Consider the following 25804-nt stretch of genomic DNA (forward strand, 5'->3'; position numbering starts at 1 on the left):
GTGTGTGTGTGTGTGTGTGTGTGTGTGTGTGTGTGTGTGTGTGTGTGTGTGTGTGTGTGTGTGTGTGTGTGTGTGTGTGTGTGTGTGTGTGTGTGTGTGTGTGTGTGTGTGTGTGTGTGTGTGTGTGTGTGTGTGTGTGTGTGTGTGTGTGTGGGCAGGGGGTACGGGTTGGGGTGGATATACAAGCCTATATGCCGGCTATTTTTCATCCAGCAATGTTGTGGATTCCCTTTGGGAAATGGGCTTAAAGTAATTTGTAGCCAGTAAGTGTCTATATGTGTAGCTTTGTCTGTCGCCTCATCCACTGGCCTCAGATGGATAATATTGGACAGTTATGGAGGTTAAGGGTGCCTGGGGGTCCCTAGAGACCAGACAGTTGTTTTTCCCAAAGGGGTCACCGTAGCTGTAGTCTGGCGTGGAGCCAGGGTGCCCTGATGCATCCTTTGGGATTGACTCTGACCCGAGGCTCTAAATCTCATTCCATTTTAGGGTGGGGGGGGGGACAATTACACTTTAACCTCCACTACGCATTCCCATCTCTTGGTTTTGTCAATATCATGCAGTGGAGTGGTTGTCTATTTAATGGAGAATACTACAACATTTTAGAATTTAATTTGTATTTGTGGCCTGAGACTGAGAGATCAGTATTTGTAATCTGTTTTCTAAAAAAAAAAAAAAAAAAAAAACAGCTGACAAACATTTTGTGATTCCAGTTTGGAGAGTTAGATCATTGACTGACTAGAGTTGAGTAACAGACAATCTAACGTACGTACTTGAGGTAGAATATTGTTTTCTCAGTCATGATTTCAGTCATGATTCTACAGTGGAAAGTAGAGAGGGCAAAGATGCTTGTGTTGGGCCTGTGCCATGGCTCAGCGGTCCAGGCACCTTGACCAGTAGTCCAAGTCTGGCAGTGTGCCGCGCGTTCGACTCCCGATCCCGACGGCCTTTACTGCATGTCACTCCTACATCTCTCTCCCCCATTTCCTGTCAGCCTACTGTCTGTCCCTCTATAAAAATATAAAATAATGCTTGTGTTGAAATAAAACTATTTTTATTTCAGGGCTCCATTCAGGAATAAAGTGCAGTTGAGAGGGTAATGAAGCACGCATTCTGAGGAAAACAGCCATTTAGCTCACGTATGTTATGTTCTTGAAATCCAACTCATACGTACTGGTATTCATAAATCACAGCAGACCTCTTCAACATGTGGGTTTTTTTACCAGCTGCTAAGCTGGTCATAGAATGCCTATGAAACTTAACGACCAGACTGACACCGGTAGTCCTACTGATGAGTGGGTTGCCAAGTCCGCTTATATACAGCCAAACTTGAATTGTTTTTTTCCTCACAGTTGCTTGGCTGGTTTTTGGTGGTTGGTTGCTTAACCCCGCGCCGACCTTGTTGCCAGAGCCATCTAATAGAGTTACGATATAGAGGGGCAGAAACCGGAGGGTGCGCAAACAAGAGCTAGCTATTTTAAGCATGTGTGCAACATGACAACTGTTTTAAAGTATTGTACAGTAACAACTAAAGTCTCTTTAATGTTTATGTTGTACTATTACTACAAAACAATTTAAAATACAGGGATTTAAGATCATTAAAGCTGGGCTGTTGCCTGAGTCCAGTGCATTTCTGCCTACTTCCGGTCCATATTGACTATGGGTATACTGTTGAGGAACAAAAACACCTTAATTTTGATCTTGTACCCAAGATCCCCAATACACAAGATCATGCAACAATAAAAAATAAAACTTGAACCTTAAACCTTAGTGCCAAGCCACAACGGTGCCTTCTGCTTATTACAAGAAGCCATGTATTAGCTGCCTGTAGCTGTCTAGCTCCTAAAATCTCAATGGCCACAACAGCTTTATGTTTTGTTTTCCAACTAATGAACAAACTGGAACTTTGCAGGATTACAGCCAGAAGAAGTCACTATATTCCAACCCTCCATCATAAACCTTTAATTAGTCAACAATTAAACCACTTGTTACTGTAATTACACAGGAATGATATGGTGAAGTCTGACTCCTCTTGATTGCATGGTAAAATGGCTGCTCTGTGTGTACTGATTACTTTCTTCTTATCTATATCTCCGTCTCCTTCCACTTCCTTTGAGGACTGCAAAGACGTTTTATGACTGAGTTCCCTAAAATGCTGTTTATTGACTGTGTGGATTGCTTGATTGTACTGTAGCTGCCTGATTATAACGACTGCTGGCATTTTTAATCACATGAACTCTTATCAACCCTATTCTTGGCTCAACTACAGTGTATAAGCCAATCGACAAGCTACCAACATGTTACGCTGTGACGTGTTGCGAGTGTGTACAGTAGATTGCTATTTTTGGCACAGATATTTCATGTGAGGGGGCCTAGTATAGACCCCGATGGGTACTCAAATTCCCCAGGGGGTAACCAAGTATATAGGATATAGGTTTATTAATAAAGACAATGGCCTGAAAGTCTTTTGGTTTCCCCCACCAAACCTGAAGCCTGCACTTGGGCAGCTGAGCAGGCCCGAGACTATCTGTGGGGCTGCGTAACATGCCAAGAGTCCTGCTAATGATGTCTGTGGCTCTGGGTCTGAGGAGGAGGATTTGAGTAGAAGGCCAATGTGCGGAGCGATAAGGAAAGGGGCTGGAGAGATGCTTGAGAAGCTGTTGTCCTCCCTTTCCCTCTCATCCCCCCCCCCTACACTCTGACTCATCAGAGCAGTATTCACTCCTCACTCATTAGTACCGGCTGCCCATCACTCAGTGGGCTGAACTGTTTACCCTGTCCTGTCATGACAACAGCTAGCACCCTGTTATCTAGGTCTTCCCCGACTCAATGGGGGTTGGGGTGGCAGACGAGACAAGTTTCCACGCAGTGAGATTAACAGACTTTTTTCGGGCAAAGCAGCCTGGCTAATGAGCTACAGCTCTCAGGACACTAACGCGCAGGCTGCTCTGCATCTAGGCAGGGGAATTCCAGAGAGGACAGGAACCGGGTGGAAGAAAAAGCAAGGCTGCCGCTGGTTGGAGAATATGAGTGGGAGGGAGAAGAGAGGTTGACATGGAAAAGAGACGATAGAGGAAGGAGATAGATTTATTTTGGATTCCCTGCCCCTAAATGTAGCTGATGTAATTTAGTGAACCTGTTTTTACAATGATCAGTCATGCAGGATATTACCTGTGATGTATTGGGTGTGTGGAACACAATGAACACCTGGACAAGGCTCAATAGGTGTTAGCGTTAAGTAATTTTAAGCATAATTTGTAATGTATAGAGGTTATGCGCATATAAAGTGAGTGGAAAATCGAGTGACGAATCGTGTGGCAAAGTGAGTTCAACGTTGTTTCGTCGTTTAATACAATCGTCGTTTCGTCGTCTAATACACTCAGTAGACATTCCTGCATAAATTCCGGGTATGATGATGATGTCACGTGCATACCCTCTATTTTTGACAATTTTTTGACCAAAAAAATGGTTAAAAAAACCCTGAAAGTTACATCTGAGTATAGAGCACCGAAGTCTGACGTCAATATCAGTAGAGGGCGCAAATCCACAGGTTTGTGTACTTTTTATTTGCATTATAATCACCATAGGGGGATTTTAGATCGCCTCATATAGGAACTGTTTTTGAAAATGTCACCCTGGCCGTTTCACTCATATGGATATTAAGAATCAACTGACTGAGAGAAAACGCTAATGTTACTGCTACTGAATTAGTTACATTTTTGCTAGAAACTGATTATATCATATATGAGTGACTGACTGTTGCAAACGATACAGAGACACCTCCATGACAATAACGCCGAGACAGCTTATATGAAACGATTTTAAGATGAGCCCATGTATGAATAGTTAGTTTTCCATTTATAATGGCATCATTGAGCTCACTACACAGCACACTGGTTTCAACATAATCTTTTATGGAAGATGCTCTCAAGATACCTGTGGACAGATGCTCTAGCCTTCTTTGGGAATTTCCTCTGAGCTCAGGTGTGAATTATTACCTCAGTAATTACAGCAGCCAGAGGTAATAAAGCTCAGCCTCCTCCTTTGCCTGGTCCATACATGCAGGTGTAGAACAGCTCCGCCATGCCTGGGTTTTCCATTGACACAGTACGGGAAGCCCAGATTTATTTTTGGAAGAGGGAGTTACGTGCAATAAGACTTCCAGACAGTCAGCAAAGGAATGTCTGCTCCCCATTGAGACTGACGAGCAACTCAGATGTCATATTGTCTAAAAGACAACCGCTGAACGTCAGTGTCTGATACATTTCTTTAAAGATCAGAAAACTCTTCAGGATATTCAACCTGACATATCTGTCACACCCAGGCTGAACTCCACTATATCCGATGTTGCATTATAGTGTAGAATATTCTTTTATCATGATTGGAGTGAACTCGGTTTCCCCTTACTCGCAGCCAGACAAGACATTGCACCCTCCGGGCCATTCAACCTGCACAGTGGAGGTCATAAATCAAGACACATCCCCCAATATTTGTTGAGTTTGTCTCCGAGGCATATGCTTCTAAGCTGTCTGCAGGCTTTGACTCATCATGACTTCTGAACAAATTAATATGAAAAGAATGGGAAATGATAAAAGGATCCAAGAGTTCCATGAGGAAAAGAACATGGCACTGATGTTGCACTTTGGGCATATAAATGCAGTGAAACCAAATGGGTTCAATTCTATGAGCAAATGACAAAATATGAGCTGCATTTGCATGCAGCTCCTTGTTGATATTTTTCTCAATGACGCATAGACTGCACAATGATCATACTTACAGTACATACAGTACTGTTCTGTCTGTCATATGGGTCAGCGTCATTATTCCGACTGCACATTACTTACCCTGTCCCTAACTCTAACCGCACGCAAAGCCACGTTGTCGGAATTATGTCGGAATTATGAGCGAATCCCTTGTCGTATACTGTAGGCTATGCTATACTATGCGCTATAGTATGGTCTCCCCATATAGGCCTTTCTTTATACAGCTTGGGTATGGTGGGAACAAGAACAATAATTTCATTATTATTCAGGGTGATGTGGGAATCTCCTCTATAATACAGCCACTGAATTATTTGTGGTTCTAGTTCTTCCAAGATATTCTATACAATCTGTATGAATACGCTTTGCAATGTTTCTGTGCCTTTGCTTCATATAGCGGCTGTACTGTATGTCCTTTGCGAGCACAATTATACAGTTTGATAACACATTAAACCTAAAGCAGAGGGACAGTTTGATAACACATTAAACCTAAAGCAGAGGGACAGTTTGATAACACATTAAACCTAAAGCAGAGGGACAGTTTGATAACACATTAAACCTAAAGCAGAGGGACAGGTACTTGCATGATGTGACAAACGGGTACACACACCAATGCCCGATTGTAACATTTGATAGGTTGCCTCCAACCTCACTCTTCAACCCTCCAGTGAGAGCAGAGGAAGTGGGGGTGATGCATTACATGCAGAGTTCATGTCCTGCTGATAGAATCCTCTGTCCGCACTGAGCTCAGATGTCATGTCCTCCATACAGTGCTTCTCTCTCAGTCTGCCTGCCTGTGTGCGTGCGTGTGTGTGTGTGTGTGTGTGTGTGTGTGTGTGTCTGTGTCTGTGTCTGTGTCTGTGTGTGCGTGGTCCATAAGAGAACAATAAGAGAACAACGTGTGTGTATGGTACGGTAAACTGGACAGTATAGCTACAATGAGCTCTTACACACAAACACCCTTAACAGTATTGATATAATCTATTGTTTGTTACGCTTAACGATTCATCATCAGCAGAGGTGCTTTTTCAGCATCATTTTGTTTGGTGTGTTGCAGAAGAATGAAGGTGAGAGTTGACTGAAAAATCAAACAGATCTATTGATCCTTTTACATGCTGCACGGGAATCGGTACAATCTGTTAGATGAGGAAATAATATTTCCATGCGCATATCATGATTTGTGTTTGAACTATGTGCACATGTGTGCAGTGCACGCATATTTTGTATACGACTCTGTATATTGCGTGTACAATGGTGCTCCTGCACATGCTTAAGTGTTATTGCCGGGAGTAGCACGAGGAGAGCATATAGCTTAATATCCAATGGGTGACATAGAGGCCCATTAATAAGGGTCTGATCCAGGCCCAGTGACAGGACTGCTGACAGAGGAGGATCATGGGGAAGAATCATGCCCTGCTGAGGGAGCCAGGGTTTCAGGTAGACCCATTCTGACCATCCCCAGGTGTCATTACGGATGCTTGGGGGGGGGTGGGGACCAGAGGAGGGGAGGGCAGCTACTGACATCTACATTAATCACCCCTCCACACCCCACACCCCAAAACCCCCACTCCCCCCTCTACACACCCATACCTCCAGCTCCTAATCATCCCCACATAGAGGCCAAAACCCAGTAACAGGATACTCAGCCATGAAAGATGTCCAGCTAAGAGCTCCCCAAATACCACTCTGATCTGATCGTGAGTGATGTTGCTACCTGAACCTCTGACCTGGCACACAATTAAAAACACTTTCCTCTCTCTGCCCCCCAAAGGCGCACTCCCCCATCTCCTCCGTCGCACTCGCAGGACAAGCAGATTTTCCCTGAATACTATTTTGTTTTCATCGTACGCATTTGCTTCATGGCTTGCATTTGAAATGTGCCCTTGGTTATATGCAATTAGAATGCAGCATGCATTGTCACAAGATTGGACGTCCTCCAACCACACCCCCGCACCCCTGTGGTTTGCTGTTGCTGTACACTCCTGATTGTTTCGGAGATAACACTCTCGACTTGGAGACCCCCTATAATTTGCAGACTCCCCCCAAAACAAATACACATATATCTCACACACACTCCACTGTACTGCTCAATTATAAAATAACATATATACTTAATTATTAATAGCAATAATTAGATGACAGTTTAATGAATGGGTATGTACTAGGGATGTCCCAATCACGTTTTTTTGCTCCCAATCAGATTCCGTTCATTCGATTTTGAGCATCTGCCGATGCCGATTTTTCCCGATCCGATATTTATATTTTAGAACACGTCATATCACAATAGTACAATATCCAAAAGCACAGGCAATTTCCAGTCTAATATCATGATATGGATATAATATTGATACTAGGTGTCCCGATCACGTTTTTTGGCTCTCGATCCGATTCCGATCATTTGAAAATAACGTGATCGGCCCTGATTTCCAATCACCCGATCCGATCGGGACAACCCTAGTATGTGTAGGACTCCGTCGTTGAAAGAGGGATTCATGATGCAAAACTATTCTATGGTGGTGCCGTTCCTCTAGGACCTAGAGGAACGGCACAGAGTCTAGACTGGTTGGTACACAGTATAATCCTGAATGTTAGTTTAATTCAAAATGTGTACAAAATGTAAGGTCCATTTGGTTTCATTTGAACACTCTCAGAGCTGCATAAATGAACACTGAGGATTTGACAGTATAATCTCTTGAATTGGTAAATGTTAAATTAACTATCCTTTTATCATTGAAGCTGATGTCATGGCTAATGCCAGAGGACTTTGAGAATCAACTTGACCAGATGTAGACAGTCATGAATCAATCAATTCAAACAACCATCGTAATGAATGGATGTGCCCAGTATCCCTCCAGTGGTGAGCAGATGGTCTAGGGATATTGTTTGATTGATTATCAGTTTTTATTTAATTAAAGACACATAATTGCACAAAAAGCTGACAGTAATCGGGGCATGATTTGTTTAGGTTAAAGCAAACTATCCATTTCAGCATGTGCGAGCAGTGGGGTTGTCATTGTAGAGTTATAATGGTTTTCAGCTACATCTTCAACCCTGAAAATAGTCTAGTTTATAGTCAACTCAAGTGATATTATTAGTGTTGTCTTAAAGGTGTTCCTCCATCTTTTACTGGAATGAAGGATGAGCTCATATTAGAGTTCCCATAAGCTCTCAATTCCTGCCTTTGCGTCATTATCTAATTTATATGTTATATGTCTGGCTCAGAGTAAACATCACCTCCCTTTTAATTAAAATAAATCCACTTTCAGACGATGGTTAGAATGCCAGGGTAAAATGGTACTTCTCCTCAAAAGAAACATTGGACTGAGCATGAATTAAATTAAGCCATTATACTTCATTATTTATGTTTGAAGAGCGTGGCATGCTCTTCTCACTAAATGACCTTTTTTCATATGGTCTCCGTGATCCTTCAGAAACACTGATGACACAATAAATTCCTGTTTGCCTGTGTGTTTGTGTGTGTGAGAGCGTGTGCGTGTGCGTGTGTGTGTGTGTGTGTGTGTGTGTGTGTGTGTGTGTGTGTGTGTGTGTGTGTGTGTGTGTGTGTGTGTGTGTGTGTGTGTGTGTGTGTGTGTGTGTGTGTGTGTGTGTGTGTGTGTGTGTGTGTGTGTGTGTGTGTGTGTGTGTGTGTGTGTGTGGTTTTGTTAGTGTGCCTTTGGTAGAATCTAGGACAGAATGGAGGCAGTGCGAAAGCCAAGCATTTGCATGCAGCTCACAAACATATTAAAATATGAAGACAAATCACTGTGTCTGGCCAGCTGACAGCACAGCCGGCAATGGGAGCAAACTAGCAAACGTACAACATGTCGCCAGTTGCCAGTATGGACTTTATAGGGCAAGTTGTAACATGTGGCTTGACAAACAAACAAAGATGAAAAAACACAGGCACTTGAAGCTAAAGGCAATAGAAGTGGTTCCCTCACCCAAAGCAGGGCATGTCATGGTGTTGGGTGCTGTTTTTTTTATTGGGAGGGTATGGTTTTCGAAAACGGCTTCAGGGCAAATACCGTGTGTGATTTTGTTGTATGATCTTTCTTCTATGGTTTTCTTTGATGTAAAAGATATAAAAGGGGACATTCAATCTGTACAGGCCATGTTGCTGCTCGTGTGCTGTTTGCTCAGGTTCAAAGGGAACAGTAATCTGTACCAACTTGTTAAATTTGAATCCTCTATAGACCTTTGTGTGTTGGTTTAGATTTGTTCTCTTTATTTGAAATTATTCTTATAATTTGCAGATTTAGGTTTGGTATATTTTATCTGAGAGCCTAATTATTTACCCTATCAATAAAGGCAAAAGCCAAAAAGAAGAAAATCTTAAAAACACAAAAACTAAAAACAGAAAACTGATTATTTAATATATTAACACATTATCCTGCTTAGCCCTAGAATGTCTGTGATCAGAAATGTATATGAATTATCACAGATAGTAGGCTAAATTGGCTAATGAAAATGCCTGTTATATGGAAAACATCACTTCTTACAAAAGCTGTAAGAATACTTTTTAAAGAGCGTGTCATTGTGAAGTTATTTCTAATGACAAGAGTCTTTTAGGTGTTTAAGGGTGTAAACGTATGCAGCAGGGAAGAGCCTGCTTTTTTCTGCACTTGCCACTCAGGTAGCATATAGTTGACCAGGGACTGTGACCAGTAGGGGGAGCTCATAGCTCATCAGTATAACAGGCTTTGGATAGAAGTATGGACAGGAACAGCACTTCACCATCCAGTATTCTGAGGCAGTGCAAGAATGGACACTTACTTGTCTTAACCTATTAGCTTCCTCCGACCAGTCAATATGTTAAACCTGTAGGTGTTTCATCTACATGCCTAATTAATGAGCATCATTGTGTGTGTGTGTGTGTGTGTGTGTGTGTGTGTGTGTGTGTGTGTGTGTGCATTTCCTCTTTTTCCAGTTTATTTCATTTTTATTTAGTATAGGAGTCAAGACTAAAAATCACACCCGTGTGAAGTGAGGGGCGCTCTTATCATCTTACAACATGTGGAAACGGGTGCTAATGTTTGTCCTCAAAACAGATTTGTCTTTATTGAGTTTTTGAGTTATAATTGTACTTCTGGCAGTCTTCCGGGTGCTTCAAAACGCCACTGAGCAACTTCCATCAAAATGAATAGCGGGGGGGTGGGGCTATCGCTCTGGTTCAGTCTCTATCAAGCCCCCAGTAAGGCTATCCAATGTTGAAGCTGCCGTCTACCTACTGGTGAAATGTGGAATTGCAGCACTTTCATGGAGGTGGACGGACGTTCATTCATGAAGTCACGTGCGTAAGCGGCAGTCTTCCGGGTGCTTCAAAACGCCACTGAGCAACTTCCACTTGGGGGTGGGGGGGGGGGGGGGGGGGAGGCTAACTCTCCAGTTCATCTCTATCCTTTTATTACTCTATGATTAAAACTGGCGTTCCCGCCTGTGCTTTCTGGTCCCCATACGTCACTCGCTTCCAGCCCTTCCCCTCTGCGTTTTCATCCCACGCAGTGGCTCCAGAGCCATATAGTAATACGAGTTACGACATTGAGGGGGCAGAAAACAGCCTGGTCACGTGGTTCTTACTCGCGCAAGCCCATAGACGCCCAATGCATTCTCTTCTCTTATTGTAACCGCGACAGCATAACATCAGAAATGAGCCCAGAATGTATACGCGTTCTGTTCAGTCACCGGGGATGCAGCCTGGATTGGCGGCAGTGGCTCAGGGGTAGAGTGACCGGATGGCAACCGCAACAGGGCCGGATTAACACCTCTGAGGACCCCAGGGCACTGAAGCTCGAAGGGTCCCCCTTCACATGCACGCGTAAATCATGCGCGCACACACAATTTTGTCTGTTTTGGGGTGGTTTTATGCCGTTATATTGGCCTATTCCCGGTAGCCTACCCCGCTCCAGAGTGACAGCCAGGCAGTAACAAACACATTCTTTTTTATTTGACCCACATAGTAAGCAAATGGGGTATTTCAGTGTTTTTATTTGTCGAGCCACCTGACGCGCTATGCATGTAGAATGAAAACAAAGCAATGCTGGATGGCGGACGTACGTCTTTTATTACACCAGAATCACGGTCACCTCTCCACCTAACCTCACACAGCCCAGTGGGCCCAACCACCTTGAACAACAGCCAATCTAGTGCATTGTTGCTGCTTTACACATAATTGCACTTTTCAGCTGCCTTCTCACCAACAATAAAACACTAATCTTTTTAGACACCATTTATTAGCAGGGAAATCTTCTGTAAAGCAAAAATAATAATTATATATATATATATATATATATATATATATATATATATATATATATATATATATATATATATATATATATATATATTCATTTTTTTAGGGGCCCCTGGTACCCAAGGGCCCCTGGGAACGTGCCCAAAGTACCCATATGGTAGATCCGGCCCTGAACCTCTCAAGGTTCCCAGTTCAAACCCGGGCTCCCCCAGAGTTAGTGTCAAAGTGTGTGGTAAAATCCTGCAATGTCCTGTTACAGGTGCATGATGGGGTATTTACGTTTTTTTGCGTTAGACTTGAGCATGCCATATACAATTGACTCAATTGTCATTATACAATACAATTCATGTGCAGTTAGTAATGCCACTTGGCTCTCTGCCTCCGAAGCCTAATGCCTGCATGTCAAGTTGTCAATCCGCCATTGATTCCTATACCTGAGGCTGAGAGATCAATAATTCAGAAATATGATTTCTGACATGTTGATTGCATTAATGTGCATTTACATAGGCCAGTATACTGTCCAGTGTCCAAACCATCCATGTGTATGTATGCATTGCTTAGCCTACACTAGGCTATAAATGTTTTGATTCATGGAATGAATTCTATGATGGCATTGATTCCATGAATGGCATAATAATATGCCATGCATTGCATGCAGCTAATAAAACAGCCTAATCAAAGTTTCAGTCCAGGGAGAGGCTACTTATTCAGAACTTTGGCTGTTTCAGACTGCCCCAGGCCCCCATCCCAGAGCCACTTCTTTGCCATGTCCGATATACTCCTATCCTCTGCTCTCCGCTCGCTCCTGGTTTTCTCAATGCGTGTCAGTCGGGGCTGCGGCTGAGCCGAGCGGAGTGGAGTGGAGCGCAGATAGACATGGGCGCATAGTGGCAGTGCTGTGAAAACCAACAGGGAGAGGATCATGTCTCTGACTTGTAGTGCGTCTCCTTGACTGTGCATTTACAGTGCTTTAGCCCAGGAGAGTCGCCTGGAGTTTCTGGGAACGTGTTCACTTTGTAATAAAAACACAATTCTGAGAAGAGCATCTCGGGATTTTTTGACTTCGCTGAACCGCCACGCCGGGATGAACTGTGGAGACTGTATCGGCGAAGATTTGAGAGGTGCAGGAGAAACGTCTCAAGGAGCCGAAGCCGCGCAAGGAAGCAAATGTTTCTTTTTCAGACAGTGACTGAATTTATAAACTCGTTTGTGCTTCACTTCGAATTATTCTGTAGTTTAGCTCACGTTGGAAATAAAATCTATGATTTCGAATTAACTCCCGGGACAAGCGGGGGTTAATAGGCTACTAAAGATCACCAGGAACTGATTTGGTTTCAGGGTTTGTGGATGTCTATCTCGATCTGGGTAGCATACAATATTATGGATCCTCTAAAATTTGACATTGAAACTGGCATTTGTCAGTAAGGACCTATATCTAACTGTCAACAACAGAAGGAAGGAATAGATTTGTCATCAGCACATATTTTCCCCTGTCAAATCAAGGATTTGCGCGACAGCCGTGGATTAATATGCCAGTATGGGTCCGCTAGCGTTCATCCTTGTCGGTGGATTACTGTATTTTCAAGTTGATGGTAAGTTGACTATCGTCTACCGTAACTCGTTTGGTTTAGAAACTTTCTCTTCTGCTCATGGTCAAGAAAAAGGACACGGGCTATTCTGCTATTATGTGCTATATTTTTGTTGAACTATAGGCTACTTGTGCAGTGAGTGTAGTGCAGTGCAGTCCACAATACAAACACTGCCAGTTGATAATTGGTTTGTCTCCCGAGGCTTTATTTTGTGAAAACATTCATGACGATTTTCGCAAATGTTCGTTGCATTTTCAGTTACTGTAGTTTTCATGATGACTGAAGAATTGTAGCCTACTGTGGTGGTTTGTAATTAAGTTGGGATTGCTTCCTCGCTTGCGCAAATTGTTTGTTCAACTGGTGCTTTTCAAGGCTAGCCTGCAGTGCCCTGCATGCACCTAATTTCTTGAATGAATGTGGATTTCTTTGCAGACAAATTTCAAATATTTGATTTAGTTTAGCCTATATATTGCAGCAACTTTAAACCTATATTACCAGTGAAAGGGTTCGAATAGGTTAGAATGATAAGTCTTTGATCTGGAACAGCATCAGAAAGCCTATTACCACTGTTTAGTGAACCACTGAAAACCCAGCATGTGTGCAGCATTCATACTATGCTGTGTTTACTTTTTTTTTTTTTTTTTACTGTAATTGACATAATGAAATAGTCTAAAAAATATATATATAATTGGAGGCAAAGTAGTGAACCTGTTTTCATAATGTCTGAATTTAGACAATTTAAGTTCTTAAAGTTTTATAAAACTGGCTACAGCTCCATTTGGCCAAGATAAAATCATTCCTGAGACTGCATTAATAGTAGTAGGATAATAATAATTTTACTATAATGTTATTGTATTTATATAATTATTGCTATTAAAGAGCACTTCATTACATAATAGGCCTACATATTAATAACAATCTATTTTCCTTCAATTAATCAGACCAGCTAGAGGTAGCCCAATTATTAAAGCACAGAAAAAACAACTGGAAACGAAACCTGTGGAGAATCTAGATTCTAGCCCCTTTCGGAACGGCTTCGATGTAGAGAATACCGGAGAACTCGCCAGTTTACCGACTCGCCGCGGTTTAGTGCAGAGGTACAGAGGTCTATAATAAGCCATGGCGCTGCCCCTGTTCATTACCTCCCATTTGGTTGATTAATCTGCAATGACAATGAGGGTTGACTGCAGATGAGATTGATACCGTTTAATTTCTGTATCTAGTGGACATTCAGGCCTCGTCAGCCAATATAACTTGCAGTGCTAAGTCAGCCCTTTTTTTTTTTTTTTTTACGATTTTACAAGGCTTCCTGGTAATCATTCGCCTACAAGTGAGCTGGTTTAATGGGGGAATTAAAACAGCCTCAAACTGCAGAGTAAATGTGATGACTTGCATAAATCAACAAAATTGGAGAGCCTAGGTGACAGAAATTCTGATAGGGATTGCAATCTGTCATCAGTGGATGGTGATGGCAGAACGGAAGAGGGAAGACATATACTGTAGCCTTTACAATTCATAGATCTGAAATATGAATCATGACACACACACACACACACACACACACACACACGCACACACACGCACACCTCACACACAAAATAAAGGAAATCAAGGGATCACAATAATGGAATGAGGAAATGGGACACTTCAAACATTTATGAATAGAATAATTCTTCCAAACGGTTGCATAATGGGGCATTATTTCCACACTTGCTTTATCATAAGCAATGACTCACACTTGTATTTGCTTTGTGTTATTTGCACAGCTTAAATAAATGCATGCCTCTCCTTTTTACTGTTGTTGAAGGCAGGACATTGCAGGCCTCCTATGCCTGTCAGACATTTCTTTTGTACCCAATTCTAGGGTGATTTATACTTCGTTGTGCTGTGCACCGGTGTTGCACACGGTAAAAAACTGATCTACATGCTCAAAATGCATCGCATTGTAACACATTGTGAGCCTGTAGATCTGATATGCAGTATAACTCGCCCATCTACGTTGAAATTGCAATCTGATGAGCCAAAACGTCTGTACGAATATGTATATGTATTTTATACTGGCTATTTAGGAATCTGAATCCATGTGAACCTGGTCTTGAGTTAAATATAATGGTGATGCCATTTTTGGTACATAACCAAGTATAAACCAGGGGTTGCTGGGATTTTGCTTTGGTTGGCCTATGTTTTAGCTGTCGTCACTCACAACCTCCTGCTCCAACAAGCCTGGTTGTCTTTATAGAGATTAGAATCTCCATTTCTCCGTCTATTTATCTCTTTCTGTGTCACCCTCTTTTCATTGTCCCACACTCTGTTGAGCTGAACCCACTGGTTGCTAAGCACTTGCCGATGGAATGGCTGGACGACCAGAGGAAGAGAGCAGCACATCTCCCTGGGAGCAGTAGTGAATCTCTCCTCCCAATCATTTCCCTGTCACCTTCCTCCCCCTCTTCCTCCCTCTCCACCCCACCAGAACTCCCTATCAAACAGCCTTTCTGAGGGTCCTTAGAGAGGGAGGAGCTTCTGCTAAGAGTCCACTTAGGCAGACAAAAAAGGTCTGGAGTTGTATTCACTGGGCACCATGGACAACAAAGCCAAGCCTTGTGAATGGCGTCAGTCACTGTTTAGTGTGCAGTGATTAATACTCTCTCTCTCTCTGTGTGTGTGTGTGTGTGTGTGTGTGTGTGTGTGTGTGTGTGTGTGTGTGTGTGTGTGTGTGTGTGTGTGTGTGTGTGTGTGTGTGTGTGTGTGTGTGTGTGTGTGTGTGTGTGTGTGTGTGTGTGTGTGTGTGTGTGTGTGTGTGTGCGCAGAAAGGTAGAAAGAGACTAGGCAGGCAGGAACAGGGAAGTAGAGGGAATAGAGCTATGAAAAATAAATTCATGTGACATAAAATTCAATTTCATATATAAGATGAAAATATTTAACTGGTTTATTGAGTATTTATTTTTCCTTGGATTTATTAGTGAGCAGCTGTCGTTTTCCCTGTCCAGTTGTCTTCAAAGCCTAGTTCATTCATGCTGTTTTTGAAGCTGGAATAGAACATGCATAGCATAGTGGACCTGCACTCTTGACCCTGTGCTATTTTGAGGAACCCCTGCATACTTGTGTCTGATCCTGTGGCTGGTGACATCACATTTATTTGGGGTGACAGTGACACGTTGAGAGGTGGTAAAATGTGGCCCAACTCCAGTATGTCTATGAGAGCACCTGAAGTCCCTCGTGGCCCAGCTAAGAGTACACTGTCCATCCGCCTCTGGAACTGTGGTCAATGGCCATTGCTGCCGAGTCAAGGGAATGCAAGTGTTTTTGTGTGTAATTTTGTGAATAAAAAACAAATCACCTATATTACATGCCCAAAATAGAGACACCAGGTTGAAAGTGGCTAATGCTGAGGTTGTGATTGAATGAGAAAGGTCTTAAAAGTACTGGCCTGTAATGGAAAGTAAGCCCAGATTAAAATATAATGATGAGGCAGACTGAGGTCATTGTGTAAGAGCCATTGTAATGTCTTGCCCGTCGCTCCCAAATGTGATTGTTCTGCTTGAGTTGGCAGCGTTTAGGCAGCGTTATTGTAATTGAGGTTCATTTGCTGCATGGGCCTGCCTTAATGATGAGCTTTCGTCTGGGATCTGCAGGAAGCACTGTCTCCTGCACTCTCATCACTGTCACTGAGGCCACTCGCACACATCCTCAGCCCACACTTAAGAACACTGTTTAACTCTTTGATTAACATAAAAAATGTATGTCCAGCAAGGACAGGTGGATTCAGGTGGTGAGAAGAACTATGGGATGAGAATAAAGAGTTTGTGCATAAAGAGCATCAGATTACTGGTCATAGTCCCACTGTGTGCGTGACTGCGTGCTTACATGTTGCAGTTTGACTTGTGACGGGGGGCTGTCAACTCCTATGATAGTTGAACAGCCTTTCCTGGCTACTCTGTGGATCGCGTTTCAACAGACATCACTCCACAACTTCAGCTTAGTTAGAGCACACAGTGGAAGGTTTGCAAGCTCCCTCGTGGTCATGAAATGGCATTTTCAAGGGTCACAGAAATGACAGATGAAGCAGACACTTTAGGATTCTCCAACAATATCGGTTAAAACCGTTTCCATATTCCCACGCAGCAGAAATGGCACGAGAAAATGTCAGCTGCACCGTACACTGCACATGGCTGACTGTGCTGCGAGGAATTACAGACCGTAGGGGAGATAATACCACTTCTCCTTGTTTTACCATCGCTCCGCTAAGCGTCAGCCAAGCATACCCCTGACATTTACACAGACTCTAATGCCTGGATGCTTTTGCCTAGAGAAACAAAAGACTGGGAGAATGTGAGATTGGAAAGCAGGGCTAAGCTGAACGATAGCTGTTCCTTTCTCATTTCTTTGCGTTTCAGAGGGTTTTTCCTCTCTTTGTCCGTATTATTTCTCATTTTCTGTAGCCCCCCCTGATTTCTCTCTCAAGTTCACATGCACTTTGTATAACGTGTATGGGGGTGGAATTCAAACAGAGGTGTAGTTGTGGTACACCTGTGAGGCTCCTGTAAGCGGGCCTGTGGAGGAGGCGGGGGTGGGGTGATATGTTATGTGGTGATATGATTTATTGAGCATGGACGACTGCAAGGTGCAGAGGGAGGCCAGGGCCCTCACCTGTTTCACACACCTGTACTTACAGAAAACACACCTGTGCCTGCCCCGCTGGGTCTCAACAGACACGCTCCTAATCCTTGATCTTTTCTCTCAGTGTCCTTGTTTCCCCAAAACACACGATTATAAGCTTAGGACAGCCTCGGAATGTTCATATAATTACTTTCTTATATAATTCACAGATAATTAGATGATGAATGATGATGATGATGAATAAGCCTGTTATTGATCAGTGGCACATCCTGGCAACAATCACAACCCACAGCATGACTCTGTCAAAAAACATAGATTCCTCTGTTGTTGTTCTCATCCCAGAAGATGACTATAATGCCACCTGGGGAGAAAGTCAGGTCCAGTGACAAACAGGGAAGGAACGTTACCCTATCTGCGTTTTTCTATAATGTGGCAGTTTTAGAAAGCATCTAATTACTCACATCCAATTGCCTCTGGTTGGCTGTATCTCATGGCAACCTAAATATATCTAGACTAGAGGGATGGGATGTTCAGGTTGAGTGACAGAGGCACAGGTTTACAAACCAGTAAGACGCCTGAGGACGAGGTCGTGTGCATATGGAGCGTGTCTTGAGTGTACAGGGTGTGATGAGGTCAGATCAACATATGGAATTCATTCTGTACTGGCCATATATGGAGCGTGTCTTGCGTGTACTGGGTGTGATGAGGTCAGATCAACATAATTATGGAATGTCAGTACAGGTCAGCTCCATATATGGAGATCTAAGGGTGGCAGTGGGGGCAGTGTCTTGAATGTACATGAGGGTTTGGCACTTTCCCCATGTATGGGGATGATGATGTCATAGTGATGTCACGAGACCTGGGCACAATATATGGGGGCTTTCCCCATTTTTGTGAGTGACAAAACGTAAGATTCCATAGTTAACATATGGGCTTAATAATATCAGAGACCTCCATATATGGGCTTAATTGCGACAGCAGGTTGCATTTACTATGATATGATCCCTGATTTACTATCATCCCTGATGATGTCACGTGATTGTGAGTGACGTGACGTGACAAAAAACGCAAGGTTTCATAGGTAACTGTAACTACTATGTAGAAGGCACCACACACATGCTCTCACACACATACAGACTATATACTGTATGAATGATTATGAAAGTATGTATAGCATATCATGGAATGCAAATGACATTAAGGCAGAAGGTTCTATCATCGGTGTAGAACGTGTTTTGAAGTGTTTGTGAGACTGTGGTGGCCGAGTTGAGTGTCTCACCAGTGTCTTAAAGATAAGTTCAGACCTGCTGATGAAAATGCATGAGCTGTCGCTCACTGTGACATGTGAAGACGGAGAGCCCAGACCAAGACACTCGAGTGCATATCCGTCACACACAGCAGCGGCGTCACATGGCAGTAACGCAGTGCAGAGTGCTGGTGTGTGTGAATAAACGTCCCATTCCACCATCTACATCTCCAGCCAGGTACATGGATCACCCAGCCGTGACGGACCACTCCCCGTTCTCTTGTTTTAAAACACCCTGGAATGCAATCACATGGAATCAACACTATAGTACGCAGGCACATAGCCAAATGTAATTACCGGTACTTAAACTTTGAGTATTATTGAAGATCGTGGGATAATGATATTATTCAATTTGTGTGTGCGTGTGCCGTTTGCGCCATCCGCCATGCATGCGCGCTCCAACATAGCAGATCATATCATAGTAAATGCAATCTACTGTCGCAATTTAGCCCATACTGTATATGGAGATCTCTGATGAGGTCAGATCAACATATGGAATGTCAGTACAGATCGCCTGATGGAGGGGAAAGGAACTGGTCGGAATAACGTGTTCCTTCCACACGCTACGTCCGGCCGGGAAAACTCCCTCCTGTCAGGTGAAAAGAAGCAGCTTGGACTCCTCATGCATAGAAGGAAGCATGAGGTCAGTCCGCCGCAAGAAGTTTTGATGAAGAAGGGGAAAAATGATATTGTCACAATACAATATCACCATGATATCGATATTGAGCTATTTGGTCAAACATATTTTAATATTAGATTTTTTCTATATTGCCCAGCCCTATGATAAGGTAGATAGGCCTAATGTGCGTTGTCATTATCATACTGTATCTTAGATTGTTTGTGTCCATAGCTGCTGTGTAGGCACAGCATTGCAGGGCTGTGTAAATGCAACCACCATAGCCATGGGTGTGTTGATTTATACATTTGCTGCTGGTGAGCTTGTCTTTGTTGTAGAAGTCTCAGTGAAGGGGAGGGCATGAGTGAAATGTCACAACCATTCCATTAGATTGGAAGAATGCCTTAATCGTAGCGCTGAACGTTTGAACTCTGCAGCTCGACTTCTTGGATTATGATGATGTTTCTGCAGAACTACCACAGACATTAGTCATATAGAGGCTAAAAGTAACATGCGGCCAGTGAATTATGACATTTTGGAGTGGTGGCTGTAGGCAACATTAAGGACCATCAAGGCCTATTGCTTTTGTGTTAGAACAAATATATGGCCCTGGGTAAATTGAACGACTTCTTCATCCACTTACTGCAGGCACCCCTGACCTTCTCACCTTAAGACAGACCAGATGAAGTGTCCCATGGAATAGGAATTTAATAAATCTCATCCGGAGGCCCTATATGCTTCAGCTTAGGAAAACACAAACGGTGAACTCCGAGGGCCATTTGATTAGCTTTCTCTGCTACCTCAGTCAATGATACAGATGGCATGTGGACTGGATGTGTCTTATTCCACACATTCTCCTGCTGGTCCCTGGGCCAGTGGCCCACTGTGGGCTGGCTGAAGGTGCTGACTACCCTACTTGACATGCAGGGAGATTGCAATGTGTTCAGTACAGGTCAGGACCCGCAGCGCACCTCACATTATCTACTCATCTTTCAACACTGTGTATCATGGACACCTGAAGACCCCACCTCTGTTCCCTCCCCCTCCCTCCCCTTCCTTCCCCCTCATTTCCAAAGCAATAAAGCAGTTATTTATTTCTCCCTATTCAATTTGCCGGGGCAGATCAGCAATGCAGGTGGAGTAAAGAGATTACAATGCTTGAGGGAGAATCAATCGTTGCCATTCAATTCATTGGCCCCCGCACTCCCCTCCCCTTGGTATGAGCTGTTTCGAATAGCGCTCACTTTCAACTAAGGAATTGGCTAAACAATAATTTTGAGTGTAACTGCAGCAAACTGCTTCTACATATATGCACATGCACAAACTGAGTCATGCTCGCGCACTTGGAGGTGGACGCATAGAAGACACCATAGTAGTATCATTGTTGCATAACTGATAGTTTGACACTTTTTATATTCTTTAGCATTATATACTGTGCGTACACACACACACACACACACACACACACACACTCAGATGATAGTAGAATGCAGATGCAGACATGACTAAGCACAGGTTGTTGAAGGCTGTGCAAGATGGGCATAGAGAGTGAGCTGCAAGCTTGAGTGTCCTGGGCATTGGAAATCATTTGATCTGCATCACACAGTTCAGTGTCCCCGCCAGTTGTCTGACAGTCCTGCAGAGAGTAGCCCGGGCAGCATTCCTTCTCGGGTTCATGATCCGGTCGGGAGTGGATGATATCGCTACGAACCATCAATCCTTTTCCCTCAAACCGATTTTTCTCAATAAAAGCCGCAGGCTACGGGAGCTTTTATTGTTATTATTCCGGTTTGAGGGAAAGGAAGTTCCAGATGATGGTTCCTGCCTGATGGCTTTCCTCCGAGGTGGAAAGCCTGGTGATGTGAGGTTAGCAGAGACGGAGCTGGATTTCTTACACACCAAAATCTCATTAGGAGCCTGTATTTCTAGTGAAAATATCCAATCTTACAAGCTCACATTGAATCGCAGCCTATTGTGACCTTGCAGAGTTGCTATTTTAGAAAAATATTGGAATATCATTTATATTTAATAAGATATATATTTTTTAATTTTTGCCGATGCCATGCCCAAATGGCGACACCAGGTTGAAAGTGTTTAAACTATATATGTGTAGGTTATAGAATTTGCATTTGGAAAATGAGTGCACACAAAAGTACTGATATAGGCCTAACTGTACTTTGTGGACTTGGACTTGTCACTGGACTTGTCTCACGGCACACTAGTGTGCCTCGGCACAACTTTTGGGAACCACTACCTTACACTAATCGGACCCAAAGTGTCCTTATCGACACACCTCTACTTAGCCGTATAGAGACCCCAAAGCCCATAGACTCCTTTTTATTATCTTGTTTCAAGTTGGCAATCTCAGTTCTGCTTTGACAGGACATCTCCTGGAACATAGATAGCATCGCTTGCTGTTGATAGATGCTCATAGGGAGAATGAGGTGAAAAAATAACTGAGGGGGGCACTGCTTGAAATGAAAGGTATGTGAATCAGCCCTCTTGCGACAGAATCTGATACGCCGTTTCCCACAGTTATCTATTTATATGCTCTAACTGCACGAGGGCGAGGGGGAAAAATACACAAAGTCAATAAGACATGCCGCCGCACCAGGCCAGCCTGAAAAATATTCTCACAGAGTGGAATTCAATCTGATAATTGTTGGAAGCAAGCATGGCTGCAGTGAAAGGTTTCGGAGCAGCTCCTAGAGTTACCCAGGCGGTCTTGTGTTTGCTTTCAGTGTATAGATCTTAGCGGTGAGACGGGGGTGGGGGTGCAGCGAGCAGAGCGCTGAGGTGGAACTGAGCACAGCATGGGAGCTCGCTGGCTCGCTGTCCATCTGTAAGGCAGAACCTTTGCTATGTCTGAGGATGAAGTTGGAATCTGCTCTGCACCTGTACGCTCTATCGCTCTCTCATTCTCTGTCTGTCTCTCTCTCTCTCTCTGTTATATGAAAATGCAGCTCTGTCTGTATACACTACACTACTAGTATTCCATTCTGCATCAGCTGGCCATATGCTGTGGGACCAGGCTGGATTCCAGCAGACAGCAGGTTGTCTTTGGTGACACCTCAAAGATGGTGCGTGTATGTGTGTGCCCGTGCGCGTGCGTGTGCGTGCCCTGCACATTGCAGAGGTATGTTGGAGCTGCTGTGCTGTGACGCCACTGACAGCCCGCTGTAAAGAAGATGAATCTTGGGTGCCGAGCGAGCCGCGTGTGCGAGTGTCATGGCGAGCCAGTCAGGCAGCGCAGAGACGTGAGCAGGGCCAGTAACATCCTCCTATCACCACCCTCGGTTTCCCCCCTGCCACTCTCTCCCATTTCCCATTTGATGACATGACGGATATGACCCTTGTCCCCCCCGCCCCCCTTGCACTCAGCTTAGACGGGACATAACTGGACAGGGAGCAAGTGAAGAGACGGAGATAGAGGAGAGAGGGAGATGGATGGATCAGTACTGGATAGAGCAGTGGCTCTCAGAGTGGGTTACGGGGACCTCCAGGGGTCCTTGTGGGGGTTGCAGGGGGTCCACAGAAAAATGTGTTGTCGTGCATCAACATTAGTTTAACCACTACGTCGGTTATTTAAAAATAGCTGATCTACAAGCTCACAACGTGTCACTACGACATGTTGAGAGCTTGTAGATCTGCTATTTTCAAAAATTCTGGACACATTTTTTATTGATATTGAATTAGATATATTTTTTAACATTTTAACAACACATATCTTGTATGTATGGTGTTCTTTCATATGAAGATCTTTGAGAACCACTGAAATAGAGAATGCCAGACGAAACAGGAAGTGCAAAACAGCTGAACGAGCGAATAATCGTTCCATCTCGCAGAAATGTATGCGGTTATTTTTGTTGCCCTTTTAGATAAATGTATATTCACCCTGCTACTTGGCACCGTGTACTTAGTTTTACTGCATTCTGTCTTCTCTCCTCAATGTTAGAGCGCATATCACAGTGTAGCCTAACGCTTAATGTTGGTCTGCATCTTGGGGTTTCCAGTTTAATGTTTTATGGAGCTTCTGTGACAGGAACCCTCGCCTGGGTGGGTCCGAGGTTACCATTGGTTACGTGTGATCAGCACGCGCACATGTCTTTTGGCAGAATAACTGATATCTCTTTGGGGAGCCCTTCCTTTTATGCTCCGGCTGAAACTGGTGTAGGCTATTGATTTGGCTGGTGGGCTAGAATTTCTCCTGGGAGCTAATAAAAATAATTACAAAAAGATCATCAAAGGTCTGACCTTCTGTTGCACACATGAATAAATATGTGATAAAGTTAATAGAAAGAGGCCTTCGACTTGTGTGGTCACTGCTATGGTAGATACGGTACTGATTCACTGTTTTGTTTTTAGCAGGTTGAGGGACAGAGGGCTCTGTTTAAGTCTAGGTTTATGTCCTTCCTTGAGGGGGGTCCATGGTGTCCCCACCCAGTTAAATGAGGCAACAGTTTTAACACATGCATGCATCGTATGAGTATAACAGGGAGGCTACAATATTCTAGCTTTTTCTTTTCTTTTGTATAATCCTGTTTGAGGTCCACCCCAATTAGTTTAGTTTTTATTGATGTTTTAGTGAACCTTTTATAAGCATAAAGGTGGACAGTACACTACATTGTGTCATTACTTACTTAATAATGTTAATTTGAATAAAGCAATCATGTTTGTCCACTCCTATTATATTTTAATTAATAAACGTATTAACGTATTAAACATATTAATAAACGTATTACATAAAAATACTTTATCAATGTGCATTTTTAACAGATACAAAATTACTACAAACAATCGCTTTACACACACAGGATAGTGTACTGTAAAACATACTGTATACTATATTGAGGAGTGCCACTGTGTATTTCATCACCAGTGTTATTGTGAAAGTGAAACTGCATCACAGCGTTGATGAGGTCAGTCTAAGATGCAGCCTCTGGTTCAGTAACGGCTCTCTGGTTTCTGCCCGCTCTTTCTGTGTGCTTATTTGTTTGATCCCTGGTTCCTGTCTTCCACCGGGAGTGGACAGCTGCACAGCAGTGCTGAAAAGTAATGGTGTGTTATTGCAGACAGGGTGAAACACAGCAGTTTGATTGGAGCGTGTGTGTGCCCTGAGACCCAGTGAAGTGCACTCGCCTCAACTCAGAGAGCACTTGATTGCACATCACCAGTGATCGCATTAAGAGAACAACAGAAAGCCCATTTAACATCAAGGGAGGGAGAAATGGGGCCCAATTGGAAGCTGAAAATGGAGCACATCCTGATGGTTGGGTGATGGGCTGATGCCTTAGTGGGTTTTTTCCTGATCTTCTTTTGGCCGTGCACATCTGCAGCACAACCAGGAACTGGTGAGATGGCACAGAAGAAACAAGCATGTACACAACTAGTGAGCAAGTGCACAGACACCTAACTGGGTGGGTGGGTGGGCGAGAGATCAGATGGGAGAACTTATTGTTCATAGAGGTTATTCATTTGCATTGACATTGATGCATTCTTTAGTAAAAAAGATATTCAACATATGGCTTTGATTTCACTATAGTCCACCTACCTACATGACCAGGAGGACACTGACCAGTCATGTCTGGCCCTCTGGCAGAAGCTGCCCATCTCAGTAGCCTTCCTCTGGCAAGAGTGAAAGGACAATCGTAGAGGCATCTGCTGTGTTCATTTCCACAGGAAAGGGGGAGAGCAGATGGAGAGTCACGGTTTAAGTGATTAGAAGGCAGTAGATTGGAATACAAATTGGATTAAAAGAAATTAGAGTGATATAAATCGAATGGACTCGCCACAGTTTGGAGCAGTGCATATTATTTGGCCTGGAAGGAAAGGTACCATGGGGCCACTGGATTACGGGTATAGCAGATGCTTCAATGAGATAAGAGTAAATGCACATTTGACACTCCATCTGAGGGCGACAGCGCTTTCCAAGTCCGTCCTTTATCTCACTCCCCATTTATCAATGTCACAATGTTAATTAGTTCTTCATTCATTAAGTCACGTCCCGCCAGCATACAAACTGACTATTGGCCCTGGCTGCAGGCTAGGAGCTGGCCAGTTGCTATTATCTTGCACTGCCAGTGAAAGAAAGGATTAGAGAAAGAGGAGAGGTAGGAGGTACATGTACGATTAAAGAGTAAATGCTGGCAACATAGATTTTGAATTCCACGGCCAATACATGATCTATATAGTGAAGCACACAAAGCCACAGAGATTAGATCATTGGGTTATATTCCCAGGGAGCCTGCGCTGTGGTCCCCCCACCCACTTTGCTACAAGCTCCCAGTCTGTGGCCCCACTTAGAGAAAGACACTAGGCCTGATCACTAATCAATGACAGGGAAATGGAGGGAATTAGCCCAAATTAGGGAAGAGGAGAGAACAGACTACCAGCCTGTTCAGGGGTCAATATGCCACTGTCTGATGGTTGACCCCTGCTAAGGCGGAGAGTGGTCGAAAGGACACGCACACTCGCGCGTGCACTCCACACACCACACTCAGGGGCCTTTGAAGTATATTTTGTGCTGATGAGTACTTTTCTCCCCAAGCTTGTCCTTTTGCCTTATGAACTACAGTGTGCGGGGGAAGTAGGGGGCTTCCTCTGGGGACTGAAGTACTGTATGAGCGAGTGGAACGTGCACAATGCACACCCAGCTAAACAAACAGT

General features: G+C 43.6%; 2 protein-coding genes across 8 annotated transcripts in view; one reads left to right on the forward strand and one right to left on the reverse strand.

The window, feature by feature from the left end:
* chrna10a (cholinergic receptor, nicotinic, alpha 10a) overlaps positions 1–25804 on the reverse strand; it is a gene marked incomplete at both ends in the record, with an annotated part of 303976 nt that overhangs the window by 237799 nt on the left and 40373 nt on the right. The gene's annotated exons all lie outside the window — the stretch shown is intronic.
* Positions 11882–25804, forward strand: part of robo2 (roundabout, axon guidance receptor, homolog 2) — a 199310-nt gene continuing 185387 nt past the window's right edge. For all 7 annotated transcript variants that reach the window (XM_080772314.1, XM_080772316.1, XM_080772320.1 and 4 more), the window contains exon 1: positions 11882–12602. In XM_080772314.1, coding sequence (XP_080628440.1) covers positions 12548–12602 — 55 coding nt within the window. In that variant the 5' untranslated portion in view covers positions 11882–12547. The remainder of the gene's footprint in view (positions 12603–25804) is intronic.

Source organism: Protomyctophum bolini (genome assembly GCF_963924005.1).
Source record: "Protomyctophum bolini genome assembly, chromosome: 9".
NCBI classification, from domain to species: Eukaryota; Metazoa; Chordata; class Actinopteri; order Myctophiformes; family Myctophidae; genus Protomyctophum; species Protomyctophum bolini.